At 29.2% G+C, this 19,002-nt stretch overlaps 1 protein-coding gene across 1 annotated transcript in view; it reads right to left on the reverse strand.

Annotated features, from left to right (window-relative positions):
• Positions 1 to 17,047, reverse strand: part of Gfrl (Glial cell line-derived neurotrophic family receptor-like) — a 290,881-nt gene extending 273,834 nt beyond the window's left edge. Inside the window, exon 1 of the mRNA XM_065502246.1 lies at positions 16,778 to 17,047. Within this exon, the coding sequence (XP_065358318.1) occupies positions 16,778 to 17,018 (241 nt within the window). The 5' untranslated portion in view covers positions 17,019 to 17,047. The remainder of the gene's footprint in view (positions 1 to 16,777) is intronic.
• Positions 17,048 to 19,002: the final 1,955 nt, after the last annotated feature.

Consider the following 19,002-nt stretch of genomic DNA (forward strand, 5'->3'; position numbering starts at 1 on the left):
ACCGTCTCACTTTTAATTTTTTTTCGAAATTCCTTCAGGCACATCGATTTTCTGAATCTACTCTAAAAACCAAGAATTTTGGTGTATAACACTTAAATATAAATTTTAAATTTCCTAAATGTTCCTTAATGCAACATTGACATTTTGTTCGATGGTTTTTTATTCATAGCATTACAAATTCAGATTTTCAAATACAAACTTATCATTTTTTTTTAATTTTTGCTTACCTTTTCTTATATAAAAATTGAACGAGGCAAAATTTTTATATTCTGTAAATGCAGAATGGTAGAAAAAAAAATGAATATTTTGATGTAAATAACAGTAGCATTTTGTTAAGAAAAACTGTAGTTTTATTTGAAATGATGAAATGACTAAAGATGTTTATTTGTAAATTTGCTTCAATTTCATAAATACATTAATATAAAGTAAGAAGATACGAAATGGCCACTACCGTTCATCCATATTTAAGTGTTATACACCAAAATTCTTGGTTTTTAGAGTAGATTCAGAAAATCGATGTGCGTGAAGGAATTTCGGAAAAAGTGTAAAAACTGAGACCGATATGAAACATAATGTATATGTTTCATATCGAGCCGTTTTCGCACAGAAGACGTAACCGACAAAAACTAAATTTCACAGGAGAGCATTTTTTTAAATTGAAATAAATAAAATAATAAATAAATGTGCACTTACGTCTTTTTTCTTTTTCTCGTAAAATTGAAACTATGGAATGATGCTAATAGACCTAAATTATCGATTTCCATAAAAAACGAAAATCTATTATTATGCCGCTTACGTCCGTTTTGCGAAAAGGGCTCGATATAAAAATATATTATTTGACCAATTTATATGGGGATCAGTTCAAAATTTAGCATAGATTCTAATATGTACTTATATATGGAAATGAAATTCAATATAAATAAGTATCACAATATCTATGACCTCCTCTAGGTAAGGCATATCTGGGCTTATTCATCTGTACTTTCTTACTTGTTTATTATTAGTTGTATGTATATTTCATATTTTCTTCATTGTTAACAAACTAATTATTATAAATGTAAATTTCGATGATGTAAATTTCTGCTTTAAAACGGTGCAGATATTGATTGGGCAGTTTTAGAAATACTTGATGGTCAAGAACATAAGATAAAATTTCTGAAGAAATTCGTGTTTATGTATTTGAACGTTCAGTGTAGATTGAGATCACATAATCCCGATTGACATACATATTTTGCGACCTAATCTTCGGTATTCTCGACTGAAAAATTTTATCAAGTTGTGGTGTGGTTATTATTTAATCTGATTTCCTCCCCTGATCTTCGTTAGATTGCCGCACAGAACAATTTCTTTGGTCCATGATAGTAAATAATAAATCCAATATAAAATCCTCTTGCTGACTATTTTCACAATCTTCCTTCTACTAAGTTCCTGCTGTTCCTATAAAGAGCATAGGGCCTATATTATTATTCCACATTTGTTAATTTTTGCTGTTGACGACGGCCTTTCATTTTCATTCTATTGTATTTCTTCGTCAGATTGCCTTTCTAGTTATGTCGGTGAGAAGTCTTCGAAGATTGAGTTTACTGTTCCGATTTCCGACCATAGGCGTTAATTTCTAATGGTATTTGTTCAAAACATTTAGTATTCTGCGGAGGCAATAATTTATGTACACTTGTATATGATTACGGATTTGCATTCCAAGATTCGCAGTCGTACAACGTTGTTGTTATTATACTGCCCTGTGTTTTTGTTATTATACTGCCCAAGTAGAAAAAGGTTGCACGTCTTCTTCAAGCTGTCTGTATTTGAGCGGGGGCTTGCTTATTCGTCGCGGATATCATTGAACAGTGCTGTTGATAGTCGTTTGTGAATTATGTTCTCTATTACCTAGTTCATCATGCTAAGTATAGTTATACCCCTCCAATTCCTGCATTCTGTCAGATCTCTCTTCTTAGTTATTTTAAAAATCCTATTATTGTTTTAAATTATCATAGTTTTGGTTGATGTCGTCTAATGTTTACTTCTCATACCTAAAATTAAATTTATGGCCTTCAGCATATCTCCTATACAATTTATTTTTTGTATTGAGAATATACTCACTAGGTATATAACTATTACTAATATCGCTATAACTATTACTTATATCCCTAATACTCACATTATATATTAAAAAATTATGCAATCACACATTTTCTTCCTGTCGAGTGTATCCTCGTTGTACCGACAGCCTCATACAAGGCTATAGTTTTTAATAACTTTTAACAACTTTTTTATAACATCAAGTAGAAGATTTTAAATTTTAATTTGACAGTCTTTCATTTCGAACTTCACATATATTCAAACGAGTTCTCTAAACTCTTTTAAAGATTTCCTGTTAACCCGGCAATTCCCATACCCTCGGCAAAGGGAGAAACAATTTGTTTTAATTATAAATAGTAAAAATACATTTAGTTTACACTATAAATAAGTTTAAAATAAAAAAAAAATTTGCTAGTTCTGATTTTAAAGCGTGGTCACCTATAGGTGACACTGGGCAGAAAAAAAATAATTTTCTAAAAGTACTTTCTCACATTGTTAGCCGGAGTAACTAGCAGTATTTATTTAAAAAAAAATTATTGTGATACCTACTTACCCTTTTGGAATTTGTATAACAATTTATTTATCATAAGACACACCAGTATGTTAAAATCAAAAACACTGGGAATTGCCGGGTTAACTGAAATTTTACACCGATTTTATAGTGAATAAATAGTTACAACATATTTTTGAATTTCCACAAGGCCAAAATCGATATTAGACATATGGTTTCTAGACCAAAATTGCTTAGAATTCTTCGTAGAATCATCTCCCATTTCATTATTATTTTTTGCATCCATATAAATCGACTCATCCTAATATATGTAATAAAATATGACTGGAGTATCTTTTTACCCTAGTTTTCATGTCTGCAACTTTTTGTATTTATAAACATTTGTACATTTTATTTATTCCACCAATTTTCTAAAATTATCATTTTAAAATTATTAACACCTTCTGATATATCTTCAAAGCTAGGCCTTCTATCAGCGATGTAACAGAAACGAGTAAGCAAGGCCTTGGCTCCCAATAAAACGCTGTGTAAAATTTAAAAGATTTTGTAATCATGGTCCGTGTGTCTGCAAAATAAGGCCTTTAGGAAGACTTTTTTACTGCATCTTTTTCCCGCTGGGCTGTTTACATATAATACTAAATTAATTAAATTCCTACTTTATAAATTATGATAAAGTTGAAGTGTTTTTTGTATCTGGATATGGAAAAAAATTATAAATAGTAAATGACCAATAGTTTTTAAGCATTTTTAGTCATATTTAGAAAATTACAATTAAAATCAAGAATTTGTTATAAGATTTAAATCATTCAAGTATGACAAACGATTCGGTGCTACATACCTAATTAATTACGACTGCTTAAAAAATATCTTTTATATTAATTTTTAATTGACATTGTTGTTCAGCTGACACAAAGCTAACAAATATCTTTCACTTTAATTTTGAACAACTTTTTTCGATTACAATCATTTCCTGTTTTCTTTTCAAATATTATTAAATTTCATTTTGCTGTCAAATTAGTTACATATTAAAAATGTCAATTGTCAAAGTACGTACATATGTATAGACTTAATATTTTTTGTGTCTATTTTTTTGAACGAATAATAAAGTACATTAACCCGTCTGCTGCACACAAAAATAAACGTTATTTACTAAAGAAGAATATTGGAGAAAAAACTACTAAAAATAAGGACGATTAGAAACATGTTGTCATTGTGTGCGTATATCTCTTTAACTAGTATAATTGAAATTATTAAAAAGAAATATCGATTGAATTTCAAAGACTTGCTTGTTAACAAAAAAAACTACCAAATGAATGAAACATTGTAGCTGTTGTAGAGTGGGGGAAAACGTAGCTAAAAATTTTAAATTGTTAACTTAATATAAGTAGAAAGTACTATGTCAGAACGAATATACATATGTATTTGCAGTAGTTGGTAGTGGTAACAAATAGTAGAAATTTAATAATTTATAAATATACTTGTATGTATTTAAGTATTAGAAAATAAACTTACATGTATGTGTAAATGTGTTTCTTCGGTTATGTCAAGTTGATAAGTATATACGACTACTGCAAAAATATTAATAAACCGTTTTCTTAACCGTCATTTACACACATACACACACATACAGGGTCGAACAATTATCCGAAGAAACTTATAGTTAGTCAATAGAAAATTTGATTTTGAACAAAAAACATTCATGTATGATATACGGTTGGGCATTGAATTGTGAACGACCCACAGTGACTCAGAATAGTTTTTCATCGGTCAAAACTCTTTAACTTTAAAATCGATAGCAATATTTTTGAATTTTTTTTGGTTTATGGAGAGATATTTTCTTGAATTTGTCTCCCGTTTTAATTTCATTAAAAGCGGTTTAGCAGTTGTTGAGAAATTTTAATTTTTAATATTTTTTATAGATTTTTTGTGTCCACACAAGCACAAAAGTATATATGGGGTTAAAGAGGACACTTTCGCTTTTCTTCTGGTTAAAAGTTTGTTTAACCCCTTTTGACACTCGAAAGTTCTATTCTACCTGAGAAAACATTTAATAACAGCAGGTATAAACAATACAGTATCACATCATATCACACTCTGAAAGACTATTATCCTACCAACATAACAAAAAAAAAAAAATGCTGCCAATTATTGATAATAGTTTGCGAGTACTGATAATTTACTTGTGATCAAATTTGCAAAAATCATGCCATGCCCAAAAAGTTCTTCAAGGAAAAGACATAAGCATTATTTTAAGCAAAAAATTAAAAAAGGTCCATTTTGAAAAACAATTGTTTTTGCCAAAAAAAAAGTCAAAGATTTTATGTTTTGAGTTACAAAACATTTATTTGGATAGATATCCCACTCGCACCCCACTAAGCGACGAAAACGCTTTTAAAGTAAAAGACCTAAAACTGTGCTACAACTTATTCGTAATGACGATTGTTATAAATCCTTAAAATTTAATCAAAAATAGCATTAGACATTACAGACTTAAAAATCCAATATCTACTGATTTTTTTCTGATTTTTTAAAACGGATCTCTATGCGTTTTGATGTGTCCTTTCAACAAAAGTTTAAATTTTTCGTAAAATGTAATTAAAACCGTCATTCTGAAAAGGTTACGAGTCATATAATTTTTGAATATCACTTTTTAGTGCCATTTTATTTATATAAAAATCACTGCTAGAGGAAATGATTTTTTTGTACTGAGTATTGCGTTTAAATAATAAAAATGGAAACAAAATCAATGAATTCACAATTCGATGACCAAAAGTTTAACTAAGAAGCTCTTTAAATTGAAATAACTCCTCTATAAAAATGACTCACTCACAAATAATAAAGAAGTAATAAACTTTTAGTTGCACTTAAATAAACTATTATGACTTTATGTTGCTGTTATACAATTGTTGTTATTACAATTTCTTCAAGTGTATTTGTAAAAAAACGCATTTGTAGGTATGGATGTATATTACAATATATACAGACATATATATGTGGCTGGTGTGCTGTGTCAAAAAGGTAGTCAGAGTTGGTTGTGTCGTATTACTATAAAAATTGTAAAATGATTACGTGCTCATGTTAAAATATCCTTTAATTTTTTTCTACTTTCCAGTTTTCCCACTCCTTTTGCCCAATCATCAAGAGTTTTCTACTACTGCACACTTCTTGGAACATTCTCATAAACAAACAGGTACACAAACCCTCTCAAATATTGCAAATATATTTTAAACACACAAGTAAATATATTCAATATTGTGCACATGACCACTTCAAAGTTAATTCTCTGATGGTTGGTTATTGTGTTTGGTTTACGAAGTGTAAAAGAAATTGTTGGTATACAAAAAGAAACACAGTAGTGGTCAGTAATAAAAATATATGTAGGTACATTAGAGTGCTCCAAGATTGTATGGACGAAAAAAATTATGACGCATACGCCTACAACTGTTCTATAAATTTTGTCTTCATAGCATAACTTTATATAAAATTTAAAATAGTATGAAAAGAAAAGTTGATTTATTTAAAGACAGTTTTAAAACTCTATTTGAATTTTATTCGCAAAATATGGCAACCAATTTTGTCATATATTTGTATTGGCCTAAATTTTTTAGATTTGTATTCCCACATATATCCTCAATAAATTCTAAAGAGAAGTTTTAAAAATTTTATAATTTCTTCAAACAAATTTAAATAATATTGAAAATGAAATTTTGAAACAGCCGTTAAAATAAAGATACTGGAATATCGGTTACCTATATATATCGTTAAACACATATACAAGGTAAATACGGAAATTTTTGTGCAAAGGTAAATAGTTATTTAATGGATTATTATTATTTAATTGTTACTGTATTGCAACTGTATCTTCAAACTTCAGAGTCGTTCCGACACCAGTTAGCGTTAACCAATCATTATAATAATTTGCAGATATATTTTTTTGGAGCACTCTAACGTTCATATTCATATATATAAAAATATATGAGGTTGGTCTAGAAAATATTTTAAACAAAACCTAAAAAAATAACATTGGATTTTACAACAACTATTATGATAAGTTCAAAGTCTAATTATTAACCATACTATGTTCACCAATATCGAATTAACATTGCGCAGTAATGTATATAATCACCAGCACCATGTTTATTATTGGATCAATGATCATAGAGCAATTATTTATAATATTTTGTTAATTATTTCAGCAATTATAATACGGCTGCAACAATTGTGTAAATTATTGTAAAAAACCTAGAAATTATGTTAACAAAAGTCGTGTGATTTCGAATAAAACTGAAAATAATTTGTAGCTTGCCTTCATTTACAAATACATTGGCATGAATATAGTTGCTTCATAAGTAAATGAAAAATCGATCGGTTTGTTTTTGTGCATGCACAAATATGTATAAACAGTGGGTGACAATACAAAAGTAACTTTTTTCTAACTATATTCCGTCATTTGACTTTTCAAAAACAAGACTTTTAGAAAATAATTATATATGTGTATTTCTAAGATAAGTTTAAATTAATTATAGTTTCTATTCAAATTTAGTAAATTTTAGCGTTTCTAACCATAAAATTGTAAAAATATATGTATATTAATGGAATGTATTTATACTCATTCGCATTGGAATGAAATCTTTAAACTTCTGCAGCAAAGAAGACTAAAACCAAAATACTTAATTTACTAAGATAATTCCTTTTTATACCTACCATACCATTTTTCAAAGATACTCTTTGTTGATAGTATGATTTCACCTATCCGCCATACAAATGACAACCTCCCCCCCCCGAATACTGTTTGAGCAGCCATAAATATGTTGGTTATGCGGAAACCCTGATAAAATGTTGCAGATATTAGTTCTAACAACCTGAAATTATACTGAAAAGTATGGCGAACATTGGGTAACATTTTTCCCTAGTTCCCATAAAATATCCCCCTCAGAAACTGACTGGGACATTCATAGATATCTTATAATAATACGGTGCTACGATGGACTTGCTGAGTACATTACAAATTGTGTCAAACAATTTCAGAAACACCCTCAAATTCAGAAGTTATTCTGAAAAAACCGTTTTCATTGATGTTCGTCAACTTATCAATCTGTAACTCTGTCAGTTTATGCCGGGTTTGGAAAGAAAACTGATTACGCTTTAAAATTACGTGCATTTTTTGATACATTTGTAAGTGATAAGTATTGTTTTTGTTAAGAATATCTAAAAGAAAAGAAAAAATTGATCAACTTTTTTTATTTTAGTCGCTTTTCATTGCTTATTTTGATATGGAAGCTTATACAAATTTATACTAATATATAAAGAAAATTTAGTTCTTAACAAAACATGGTTTTAATTATTCAAATCGGATCACAATTGTAAAAGTTATTCAACTTTTCTTTAACACCTTTTTTAGTATTTTCTCTCCCAGCCAATATGAATAAAAAAAAAACAAAAAAAATATTTGTACAATTTTTAATTTACAAGGTAAATTTTATCGAGCTTTTTTCGAAAAAGTTTTAATAACTTTAGTAAATATAAAATTGTCTTTAAAACACCGTTCAAAAACAAATAGGGTTTCATAGTAAATAATTAAAATAACTGTTGTTGAATTTGAAAAATTACGAAAAAAATAAAAAAGAAAGCAAAACTATTTATAAAAACTTACAAAACTTCTTAGAATATAGATTCCTTGCATACATTTTATGAAATTTTGAAATCGGTCTCAAAATGTGTGAATTAGAGGTACTAAAGTAGTACGACCTACACCAAAACAATTTTTTCAAATAACTCAAAATTTTGAGGGTGTTTCAAAATCTTTGAAAACTGCTTTTCCTCACCTAGGCCTACAACCTCCATAAAAAAAATACCCACATATTAAAAGTGGGTATACAAGATTCGGCACAGCCGAATATAACACTCAATAAATAGTTAGTAAATATAGCTAGATTCAAGATTTGCGAAAATCTGAAAACGATTTTAATTCTGAATTGAAGCAAAAACAATCTGTGATAAATATTCAATAAATAAATCAGCAGTTTAAAAAAACTATAGACAAATTACGTGAGTAAGGTACTGTAAAAACTCAACATTTAAGACATGATAATTTAAAAGCAAGATTGTTTAGGAAATGCCCAAAAATTATTTAAAATCGGAAATTAATTGTCGAACTGTTATCCGCAGGGCTAAGGAAGATTTAAAGTTGTCAAGACAGAAATAGAATACTGTTCCCTTTTCGGTTAAATCCAATTACAATTTAACAGACAGTAATGGGATAACGCTTTCAAGACGTCCGAAAAGAAAGAGACTGGACGTCCAGTACACAAATAAGACAATCAAGTGGCACCCATATCAAGTGTCGCCCATATCAGTGTATGGGTTCAATTAATATCATAAAATATACAATGACTGAAATCGAATACGGATCCACTTTAAACGATGGTATGTATCCATACACTGAGAAATATATGCTAAACACATCTCTATTGTTGTAACTGAGTGGGTACAATCCAATGAGGTATGTGCTTTGAGGTGGCCTCAGAATCGCCAAATTTTAATACCATAGAAAAACTATGGGAAATTTTAGATCGCAAAATACGAGTTATTCCACGGAATGGCAAATATTTCAACGGAGACGATTTATTATTTTATTGTTTTAACCCACAGTGTCAGATTTTGCCATTTTAGGGGGACTAAAGTCTGTATTTTCAAAACTGTTAAAGGTAAAACTACGAATTTTTGAACTAGTTATTGTCATGAAAATACGTATCGTTTTTGGAAATTGGGCGAAATCGACAAGGGAAAAAATTAAATTTTTTCAGTTTTTGTAAAAATTTTGCCGTTAAGTAATTACTTTTGAAATTTAATTTAAAGGAATCAAAATGTTATGCAATTGTCGTTTTAATCTATATATATAAAAGAGTAACGTTACTGACTGACTGACTGACTGACTGATTCATCATCGCACAGCCCAAACGGCTGAAGCTAGAATCACGAAATTTTAACTGTGGGTTCCTCCCTCCCCAAAACGATCCGATAAGAAGGGATTTTTGGAAATTCGAACGTTTAGGGGGTAAAAAAGGGTAAAAACGGGTAAATTCGGTAACCTTATATCTTCAAAACTAATAAAGATACAAAAAAACTTAAAATAGCATGTTACTACATTTAAAAAATAAGCTGACAGGTGTTTCGTACTTTTTGGAAATTCGAAACTTTTAGGGGAGAAAACGGGTAAAAACTGTATTTTGGTACTTTTTTTGCACCCTATGTATCTTTTAAACCAATAAACATAGAAACAAATTTTAAATCGTATTCTTTAATTAACAAAAAATAAAAAATATAAGTTTGGTACTTTTTGGAAATTCGAACCTTTAAGGGATAAAAATTGTGTTAATTTTTGGTACTTTTTCATAAAATATGTTTTTCTATAATTTGACATAGACATACGAATATTTTATTATGAGCTCCCACCACGTTACAGAAATTTATTTGAATGAAATTGTACCACCTCAATGGGGATAAAAAAGGTACCAAAAAGGGGATAAAATCGGGAAAATATATTATATTTGAAATTATTAAGCCAATTTTGATAATTTTTTTTAAAGTTGGTTCCTGGATTCATACAAAAATTAACTAACAGCGTGTTATTTGGAACTCGAGTACCAAGGTGTATATTGGGCCAAATCCGGGTAAACAGTTTGGTACTTTTTTTAAAACATATTTATTCTTGGGCACATTAACACAGATTTTAATATTTTGATACATGCCTATAGCATAAACAATTTTGGCAAAATGGAATATTTTTAAATTTCAAACTTGAGGGGTGTTCAAGTAAGAAAAGGGAAATTGGTACTTTTCTCCTAATGGTACTTTTTTAAAATTTTAAATTATTTCAGTTATCGACATTAAAGTTAGCTGATATTTATTTGAGTGAAGTTAGTGTTAGGAATAGGGGATAATATTTAGGTACCAAAACGTGTGAACTGTACTATAGGTACTTTTTTGTTCATCTAATGGTACTTTTTTGAAATTTCTATAATAATGGACTTAGAAGCATGAAATTAAACATATATGGTCCTAAGTGAGTGAGAATTCTAGCGGGAGACTTTTTGGTACTTTTTCTTTATTGGAATGGTACTTTTTGTAATTTCTTCACCAATGAACCTAGAAACATGAAATAAAGCTTATATATAACCGAGTGAGTGGAAAACCACAAGTGTGGGTTTTTTGGTACTTTTTCTATATTCTAATGGTACTTTTTTGAATTTTCTATAACTATGGACTTAGAAACATGAAATTAAGCATATATGGTCATAAGTGAGTGAGAATTCTAGGGGGAGACTTTTTGGTACTTTTTCTTTATTCTAATGGTACTTATTGAATTTTCTATAACTATGGACTTAGAAACATGAAATTAAGCATATATGGTCCTAAGTAAGTTATAATTCTAGGGGGAGACTTTTTGGTACTTTTTCTTTATTCGATTGGTACTTTTTGTAATTTCTTCACCAATGAACCTAGAAACATGAAATAAAGCTTATATGGAACCGAGTGAGTGGGAAACCACAAGTGTGGGCTTTTTGGTCCTTTTCCTATATTCTAATGGTACTTTTTTGAATTTTCTATAACAATGGACTTAGAGACATGAAATTAAGCATATATGGTCCTAAGTGAGTGAGAATTCTAGGGGGAGACTTTTTGGTACTTTTTCTTTATTCGAATGGTACTTTTTGTAATTTCTTCACCAATGAACCTAAAAACATGAAATTAAGACCGGAGTGAGTGGGAATCTACAAGTGACTGCTTTTTGGTACTTTTTCTATATTCGAATGGTACTTTTTGAATTTTCTGTAATAATGGACATAGAAATATGAAGTTAAGCATATATGGTCCTAAGTGAGTGAGAATTCTAGGGGGAGACTTTTTGGTACTTTTTGTTTATTCTAATAGTACTTTTTTGAATTTGCTATAACAATGAACTTAGAAACATGAAATTAAGCATATATGGTCCTAAGTGAGAATTCTATGGGGAGACTTTGTGGTACTTTTTCTTTATTCGATTGGTACTTTTTGTAATTTCTTCACCAATGAACCTAGAAACATGAAATAAAGCTTATATGGAACCGAGTGAGTGGGAAACTACAAGTGGGTACTTATTGGTACTTTTTCTATATTCTAATGGTACTTTTTGAATTTTCTATAATATAATGGACCTAAATATGAAACTAAGCATATATGGTCCTAAGTGATTGAAAATTCAAGCGGATACCTCATGGTACCTTTTGTTTATTCTAATGGTACTTTTTTTTAATTTTCTATAGCAAAGGACTTAAAAACATGAAATTAAGCATACATGGTCCTAAGTGAGTTAGAATTCTAGGGTAGACTTTTTGGTACTTTTTCTTTATTCGAATGGTACTTTTTGTAATTTCTTCACCAATGAACCTTGAAATATAAAATAAAGGTTATATGGACCAGAGTGAGAGGGAATCCGCAAGTGGCTGCTTTTTGGTACTTTTTCTATATTCTAATGGTACTTTTTTGAATTTTCTATAACAATGGACTTATAAACATGAAATTAAACATATATGGTCCTAAGTGAGTGAGAATTCTAAGGGGAGACTTTTTGGTACTTTTTCTTTATTCGAATGGTACTTTTTGTAATTTCTTCACCAATGAACCTAGAATCATGAAATAAAGCTTATATGAACCCGAGTGAATGGAAAACCACAAGTGTATACTTTTTAGTACTTTTTCTATATTATAATGGTACTTTTTTGAATTTTCTATAACAATGGACTTAGAAACACGAAATTAAACATATATGGTCCTAAGTGAGTGAGAAGTCTAGGAGGAGAATTTTTGGTACTTATTCTTTATTCAAATGGTACTTTTTGTAATTTCTTCACCAATGAACCTAGAAACATTAAATAAAGGTTATACGGACCCGAGTGGGTGAGCAACTACAAGTGGGTGCTTTTTGGTACTTTTTCTATATTCTAATGGTACTTTTTGAATTTTCTATAACATAATGGACCTAGAAATATGAAATTAAGCGTATATGGTCCTAAGTGATTGAAAATTCAAGCGGATACCTCATGGTACCTTTTGTTTATTCGAATGGTACTTTTTGTAATTTCTACACCAATGAACCTAAAGCCATGAAATTAAGCTTATATGGACCCGAGTGAGTGGGAAACCACAAGTGGGGGATTTTTGGTACTTTTTATATATTCTAATGGTACTTTTTTGAATTTCCTATAATAATAGACCTAGACTTTCCAAAAAATCGAAGAATTTCAAAACCGCGGTTTCGGTTTTAAAAAATTAAAAACCGATCGGTTTCGGTTTTGTGATAATTTATTAAATCTTAAGTATTATAGAAACAAAATTAGTTGATAATATAGGAAATGATATACAAATCTAAAATTCAAACTTGACGGGTTATGGTTTAGTGAATGCGAATTTAAAAGTGATAATCAATGGTACTATTTCATTATTGCAATGGTACTTTTTGAATATTTTATAATAATAAACATAAAAATTTAAAATTAGGAACACATTTTGCATTTTCTATAATAATGGACCCAGAAATATGAAATTAGACATTTACAATTAGATTCACAAAGTGAGACTTGATAGTACTATTTCTTTCTTCTAATTGGGGTGGCGAAGCGCACCGGGTCAGCTAGTGAGATATAAAAGTCAAAGATTTGTTTAAAAAAATGTTAAAGTTATTAAAAAATTCCAGGTCATTAACTTGTCTCAAGCCACTATAACAAGAAATGTATAAACAAAATTAACATATTTTGAGAAATATTAAAATAATAGCTCATTTTTACTAAAAAAATATATCCATATTGGCTAGTATATGAGTCTTTGTCCGAAAAAAATTAATTTTTTTAACCGCAGTTTCAAAATTCCATTTTAGAATTTTGTTAAACAAATTTCAAAATTTGTTCATCATTGAGTCAGGTGAAATAAAAATAGAAAAACATTTGGGAGTTCAAATGAAAAAGTTGCCAACAAATATATATGGGCTTAAATAGGACACTTTGCTTTCTCCTGGTAGTTAAATTTGCTTAACCCCTTTTGACTCTAAGAACTTTTATTCCACTGAAATTAAAATTTGGCTACACAGCAGGTATAAACGGTACAGTGACAAATTACACCAGCTCTTAAAGGCTATTATCCTACCAACATAACAAAAAAATCGTTCAATTGTCGATAATAGTTTGCGAGTAATGCTAATTTACTTCAGATCGAATTTACAAAAATCACATTTTTTTATAAAATGACATAAAGTATTTGACTTTAACTGCATCCCATGCCCACAATTGATAATATTTTTATTTAATTTTTTGGTTACCTTAGTCTCAATATGTTTACTATTGAATGGCATTAACATTTTTAAAATCGGAGTTAACAAAAAGTTAGACTTTTGACCGATGAAATTAAGTTCTGAGCCACCATGCGTCACTGTGAAGAAGTAAATAATAAAAATTTAAAACAATAGAAATAACTTTGTATTTTTTTGGATTTGGACCTATATAATTGAATGTATGAAAAGTTTCCTTTGTCTTGCCAACCACTGTATAACTGTCGACTGTTTTAATATGTACATTTATTACGTATACGTGCATGTATTTGTAGTAGTTGTATGATACGCATAAGTATTAATTCATTGAGTCAGTCAAGTTATAGTTGAGCAAAAAATGTAAAAAGAAGAAAGAATGTTAAAAATTGTACAACATGCACACTCATCTATATTTTACGTATAATCATGCATAAATGACGAAGGCGGCCGGACATTAAAATTTCCGTTTCTCATGCTTACGTTCAATAATGGGGGTGTAGAGCTTGTTTGAATTAGTTTAAACTCCCTTGAAGAATATATTATTATGCAAGACTTAATATCAAATAGCTTTTAAATTACAATTTAAAGTTTTAAGACAAATAGGGTTACCCGGTAGGTTAGTTGGAAGTGAGACTATCATTCTGTAGGTTTGATGTTCGTTACATTGCCTCTATATTAAGTTAAAATATAATTTGTAATCAGCGCTGCCAACTATTCCCAAACAACAAAAATATCTTAAGAGCATAAGTACAAACTACACAGCAGAATAACCTTTTGATTGTTTACATGATTTAATTCAAATAAGTTTTGTACTATAAAATTGTAACGGTTTTTGGTACTTGGTCTATGTAAACGATTTTAAGTTATTGTTTTTAATTAAAAAAGAATATCGAATACATAGATGGTTATGATATTTTCGATTTTAGGGGTCGATTTGATACCATTAATCTTCATAAAAATTCCTAAAATGTAACATTTTCATGATTAATATCGAAGTGGCGGGAAAAATTTAACTGTTATATGCACGCCCCTTACAATGCATTTCACATGTTGTTTTTTATTTAGCTATTAAACTTATTTAACAATATTTTTTTCGAAATGATGCCTTAAAATAAATCGAAGAAATAAAACAACACTGCTAACCTTTTATTTCCGATATCTTATAGAAATCAGAAACTTCTAAGTTTACTTAATATTTATAAATATATAATAGGTATATATTTATCTCATTCGGGTTTGCTATATTATCCCAGTAATAGTTCTTTAGTCTTGTTTTTCCTGTGAATGAATTTATTTGTTTTCTTTTTTCATTCATATTTCATTTGATGTCATGCTGATTATTTTCGACTAAAACCAATATGTCTTGATTTGCATATTAATAACTAGAATTGTTGTATTGTCAACAAGAGCTATAGGAATGATAACGTAGTTTTTTGAACAATATTATGATGCTTAAATTTGGATTTAAAACAAAATAAATTTTTGTGCAATAAATAGAAACTGATTCAAGTCCCCATAGAATGCCAAAACTACATATTGATGGTGGATATACAACATTCAGCACGCCGAATATATGCAACTTGTTAATTTTGGAAATTTTATTTTAAATTTAAGTCAGACATTTTGCGAACAACAACTGCAGTTACCGCTAAAATAGTGTTTCCGAAATAATCTAAAGTACCATTCATCATTCATTATCTTTTAACCATTTAGGTAGACAAGCTTGCATTTATTATTTAAATGATGTGAAACATTAAATGATAATTATAATTTTACACCACCATAGTGGGGAGGGCATAATGCATTTGTGCGGATGTTTGTAACGCCCAAAAATATTAGTCTAACACCCACGATGTCCGTCCGTCCGTCCGTCTGGCTGGCTGTCCATGTAAACCTTGTGCGCAGAGTACAGGTCGCATTTTTAAGATATTTCGATCAAATTTGGTAGATATTATTTTTTTGGCCCAAGGACCAAACTTATTGAAACTGGCTGAAATCAATTCATTATTTCACATAGCTCCCATACAAATGTCCTTCCGAAATTGGACTTTATCGGTCATAAATGTTTAATTATACCCTACACCACCATAGTGGGGACCAATAGGACCAAGCCTATTGAAACTGGCTGAAATCGGTCCATTATTTCACCTAGCCCCCATACAAATGTCCTCTCTAAATTGGACTTTATCGGTCATAAATGTTTAATTTATATATGTATCTCCACAAATTGCGCTCCAAATAAGTTTCATATATACAAAATTCATGTCACCAAATTTTTTTACGATCGGTCCATAATAAGTCATAGCTCCCATATTAACCCGCTTCCGAAAATCACTTTAACGTGCATAAATCGCTTAAAAATTTTGGTATGTTTATATATGTATCCCCACAAATTCCGCTCCAAATAAGTTTTATATATACAAAATTCATTTTACCAAATTTTGTTACGATCGGTGCATAATTAGTCATAGTTCCCATATAGACCCGCTTACGAAAATCACTTTAACGTGCATAAATCGCTTAAAAATGTTGGTATACACACAAAATTCAACATAGTTAACTTTCATATGACCGGCCATACTTTCTTACTTGTTTTTTATTTAGATTTTGTTTCTATTCTAACATCACTATTATATTCTTTGAAGTTGTTTGCTCTTATAAAATTCATCTGAAATCAAATAAACATTTGCTTAAAATAGCGGTTATCTGCCGTATCCAACAAACAAATGTGTTTTAAATATACATATGTATGTAACTACTGCTTATTATTATATGCAGATAGTAACATAAATGCCTTTATACAAACAATTACATATATCCGTATTTCAGAATTATTTTTCACTTACCTGATCTGCCCGTTGGTATTGTTTGTACAGCTGTTGTTGCTGACAATGTCTTATCCGTTGGTAGGACTACAGGCGGTACTGGCAAGGGGCTCACTGTTGATGTTGTTGTTAAATCACAACATTCTCGTTCAGGAAATTCACTACATCGTACCAATTGCAAGGCGCCAAATATGGCAAACCATAGAGTCAGACAACACGAAGAAGATAAAATTTTTAAGTTTTTTATTTTAAAGCGGGTCATGATGATGCCACCACCAACGATGACGACGAGGATGATGACGACGACGTCGACGTCAACAACACAACACACACCAAAAACGACAACAACTTAAATTTGTTTATTATTTTGGTTTTTGCTACTGTTGTTATTGTTGTTGCTGTTGTTATTGCTGATAGTGCTGTTGCAAGTACTTTAATTGCTATGGTGATTATATTGTTGTTGCTATAGTTTATGCTGTTGATGTGTTTTACTCTCTTTTCTTAACAAAAATTTTCTGTCTCTACTCCTTTTACAGTTCTGTATTTTTTCTTCTTTATACATACAGCTTGTTGCAACAGGACTGGCATTCGAAATGTTGTTGATGTTGTGGGTGGCAGGCAACGTGTGTGTGTGTTTTTTTTGTTTGTGAAATATAAAGCTGAGTAGAGTTTATTTTGTATATTGTTGCAATAACAGATTTTGTTGTTGCATTTTTTTTCAATGTGTTTTTCTATTTTTACTGTTGCTGTTTGCGTTTCTGCTGCTGCTGCTGTTGCTTTCTTTACTTTCAGATTATTGTAGTTGATAGCACGCAACAACACATTGGGTATTAAAAGTGATTGTGCTGTTTCTGTTGCTAGTTTTCGTATTTTTTGTTGTTTTCTTATTTTTTGTTTTGTTTGCTGTTTTTATATATATTTATCAAGAGTTTTAAAAATGATATTTTTCTGCTTACCAAAGAGATTGAAAAATAAAATAGTTTCATGGAGTTTTTGTGATTTCGGCATATTTTCCTTTTTAAATCTTAAAATAAGATTCTAAAAGGACAAGAAATTTTATTTTATTTTGCATATTTTCACTTCAAAATTTATTTAATATTTGCATATTTTTTAAGGCATAAATATTGCGGGTAAAGCCGTTTGTTTATATATATGTACTGAAACATTATTTAAACTATTAAATTTATTTGCTTAAAATAGATTTTTCTTTGTTTTGTTTTTCTTTGCAGATTTTGTTGAATTTATTATGGGTATCAAGGTAAATTTTATTTTTGTTAGACAGATTTTCCGTATTTCACAAAATAGTCGAACTCTTGTAATTAAAAAATGAATTTATATGAAATAATAAATTTAATTTCAAATTAAAAATATTTTAGAACTTACAAGACAATTTTTGATACAGCATTGAAACTGCATTTCGAAGACCTTTCACATGATATCAATAATTTGAATGGAGTACAAACATTTTGAGAAATGTTCTTATAAAAGAAACTAACTTTCATTTCAGTTAACAACATCGACCGACACCTTATTTTTCATACATTCTAACGGGACCAGCCTAATACTTAATAGTTATTGAAGGGTGAAACCAGATGGATCATATACGACTACTTTTCTAGAACCTATAAGGAAATTTCTAGTATTTTTAAGAAAAATAATGCCTTTTCTTTAAATTCAAGAGGTGTTTAATATATAACACCTGAAACTGTAATTTAGCATACGAAAAAATCTTTACATATTCAGTTTTTCTTAACGGGGTCAGATATCCTTTTAAATTAACTTTAAAATTTCTAAGGATAAACAATTTTCAAAAAATTATATAAACTTAATATACATGTGTATAAAATGTTTTAACCCAACATTGTTATCAAATAAAAACTAAGAATTAGTTTTAACATTTTTTATGAAAAACACTAAAAAAATAAAAAAAACACTGAGTGATTTCACCTTGTAACAGTTATAATATTTTGCTCCTGTACATATACAAATCGATATATTCATGAAAGTAGAGACTATACATGCGATACATACGTACTCAGTTTTTCTTGATCCTTTTAAACTGAGTATAAAATTTCATAAGATAAAGATTTATCAAAAAATAAATAAATAAAATTTTTGATATCAAATTAGGTATCAAACCAATGCTAACAGTCTAAGTAATAAAGTTATATATTTTACCCTTTATTCAAAAATTAAAATTCCATAAAAAAAGTGCATGACTTTTTTTTTTTGGTTTTTTTATTACG

This window comes from Calliphora vicina, chromosome 1, assembly GCF_958450345.1.
Source record: "Calliphora vicina chromosome 1, idCalVici1.1, whole genome shotgun sequence".
In the NCBI taxonomy this organism is placed as follows: Eukaryota; Metazoa; Arthropoda; class Insecta; order Diptera; family Calliphoridae; genus Calliphora; species Calliphora vicina.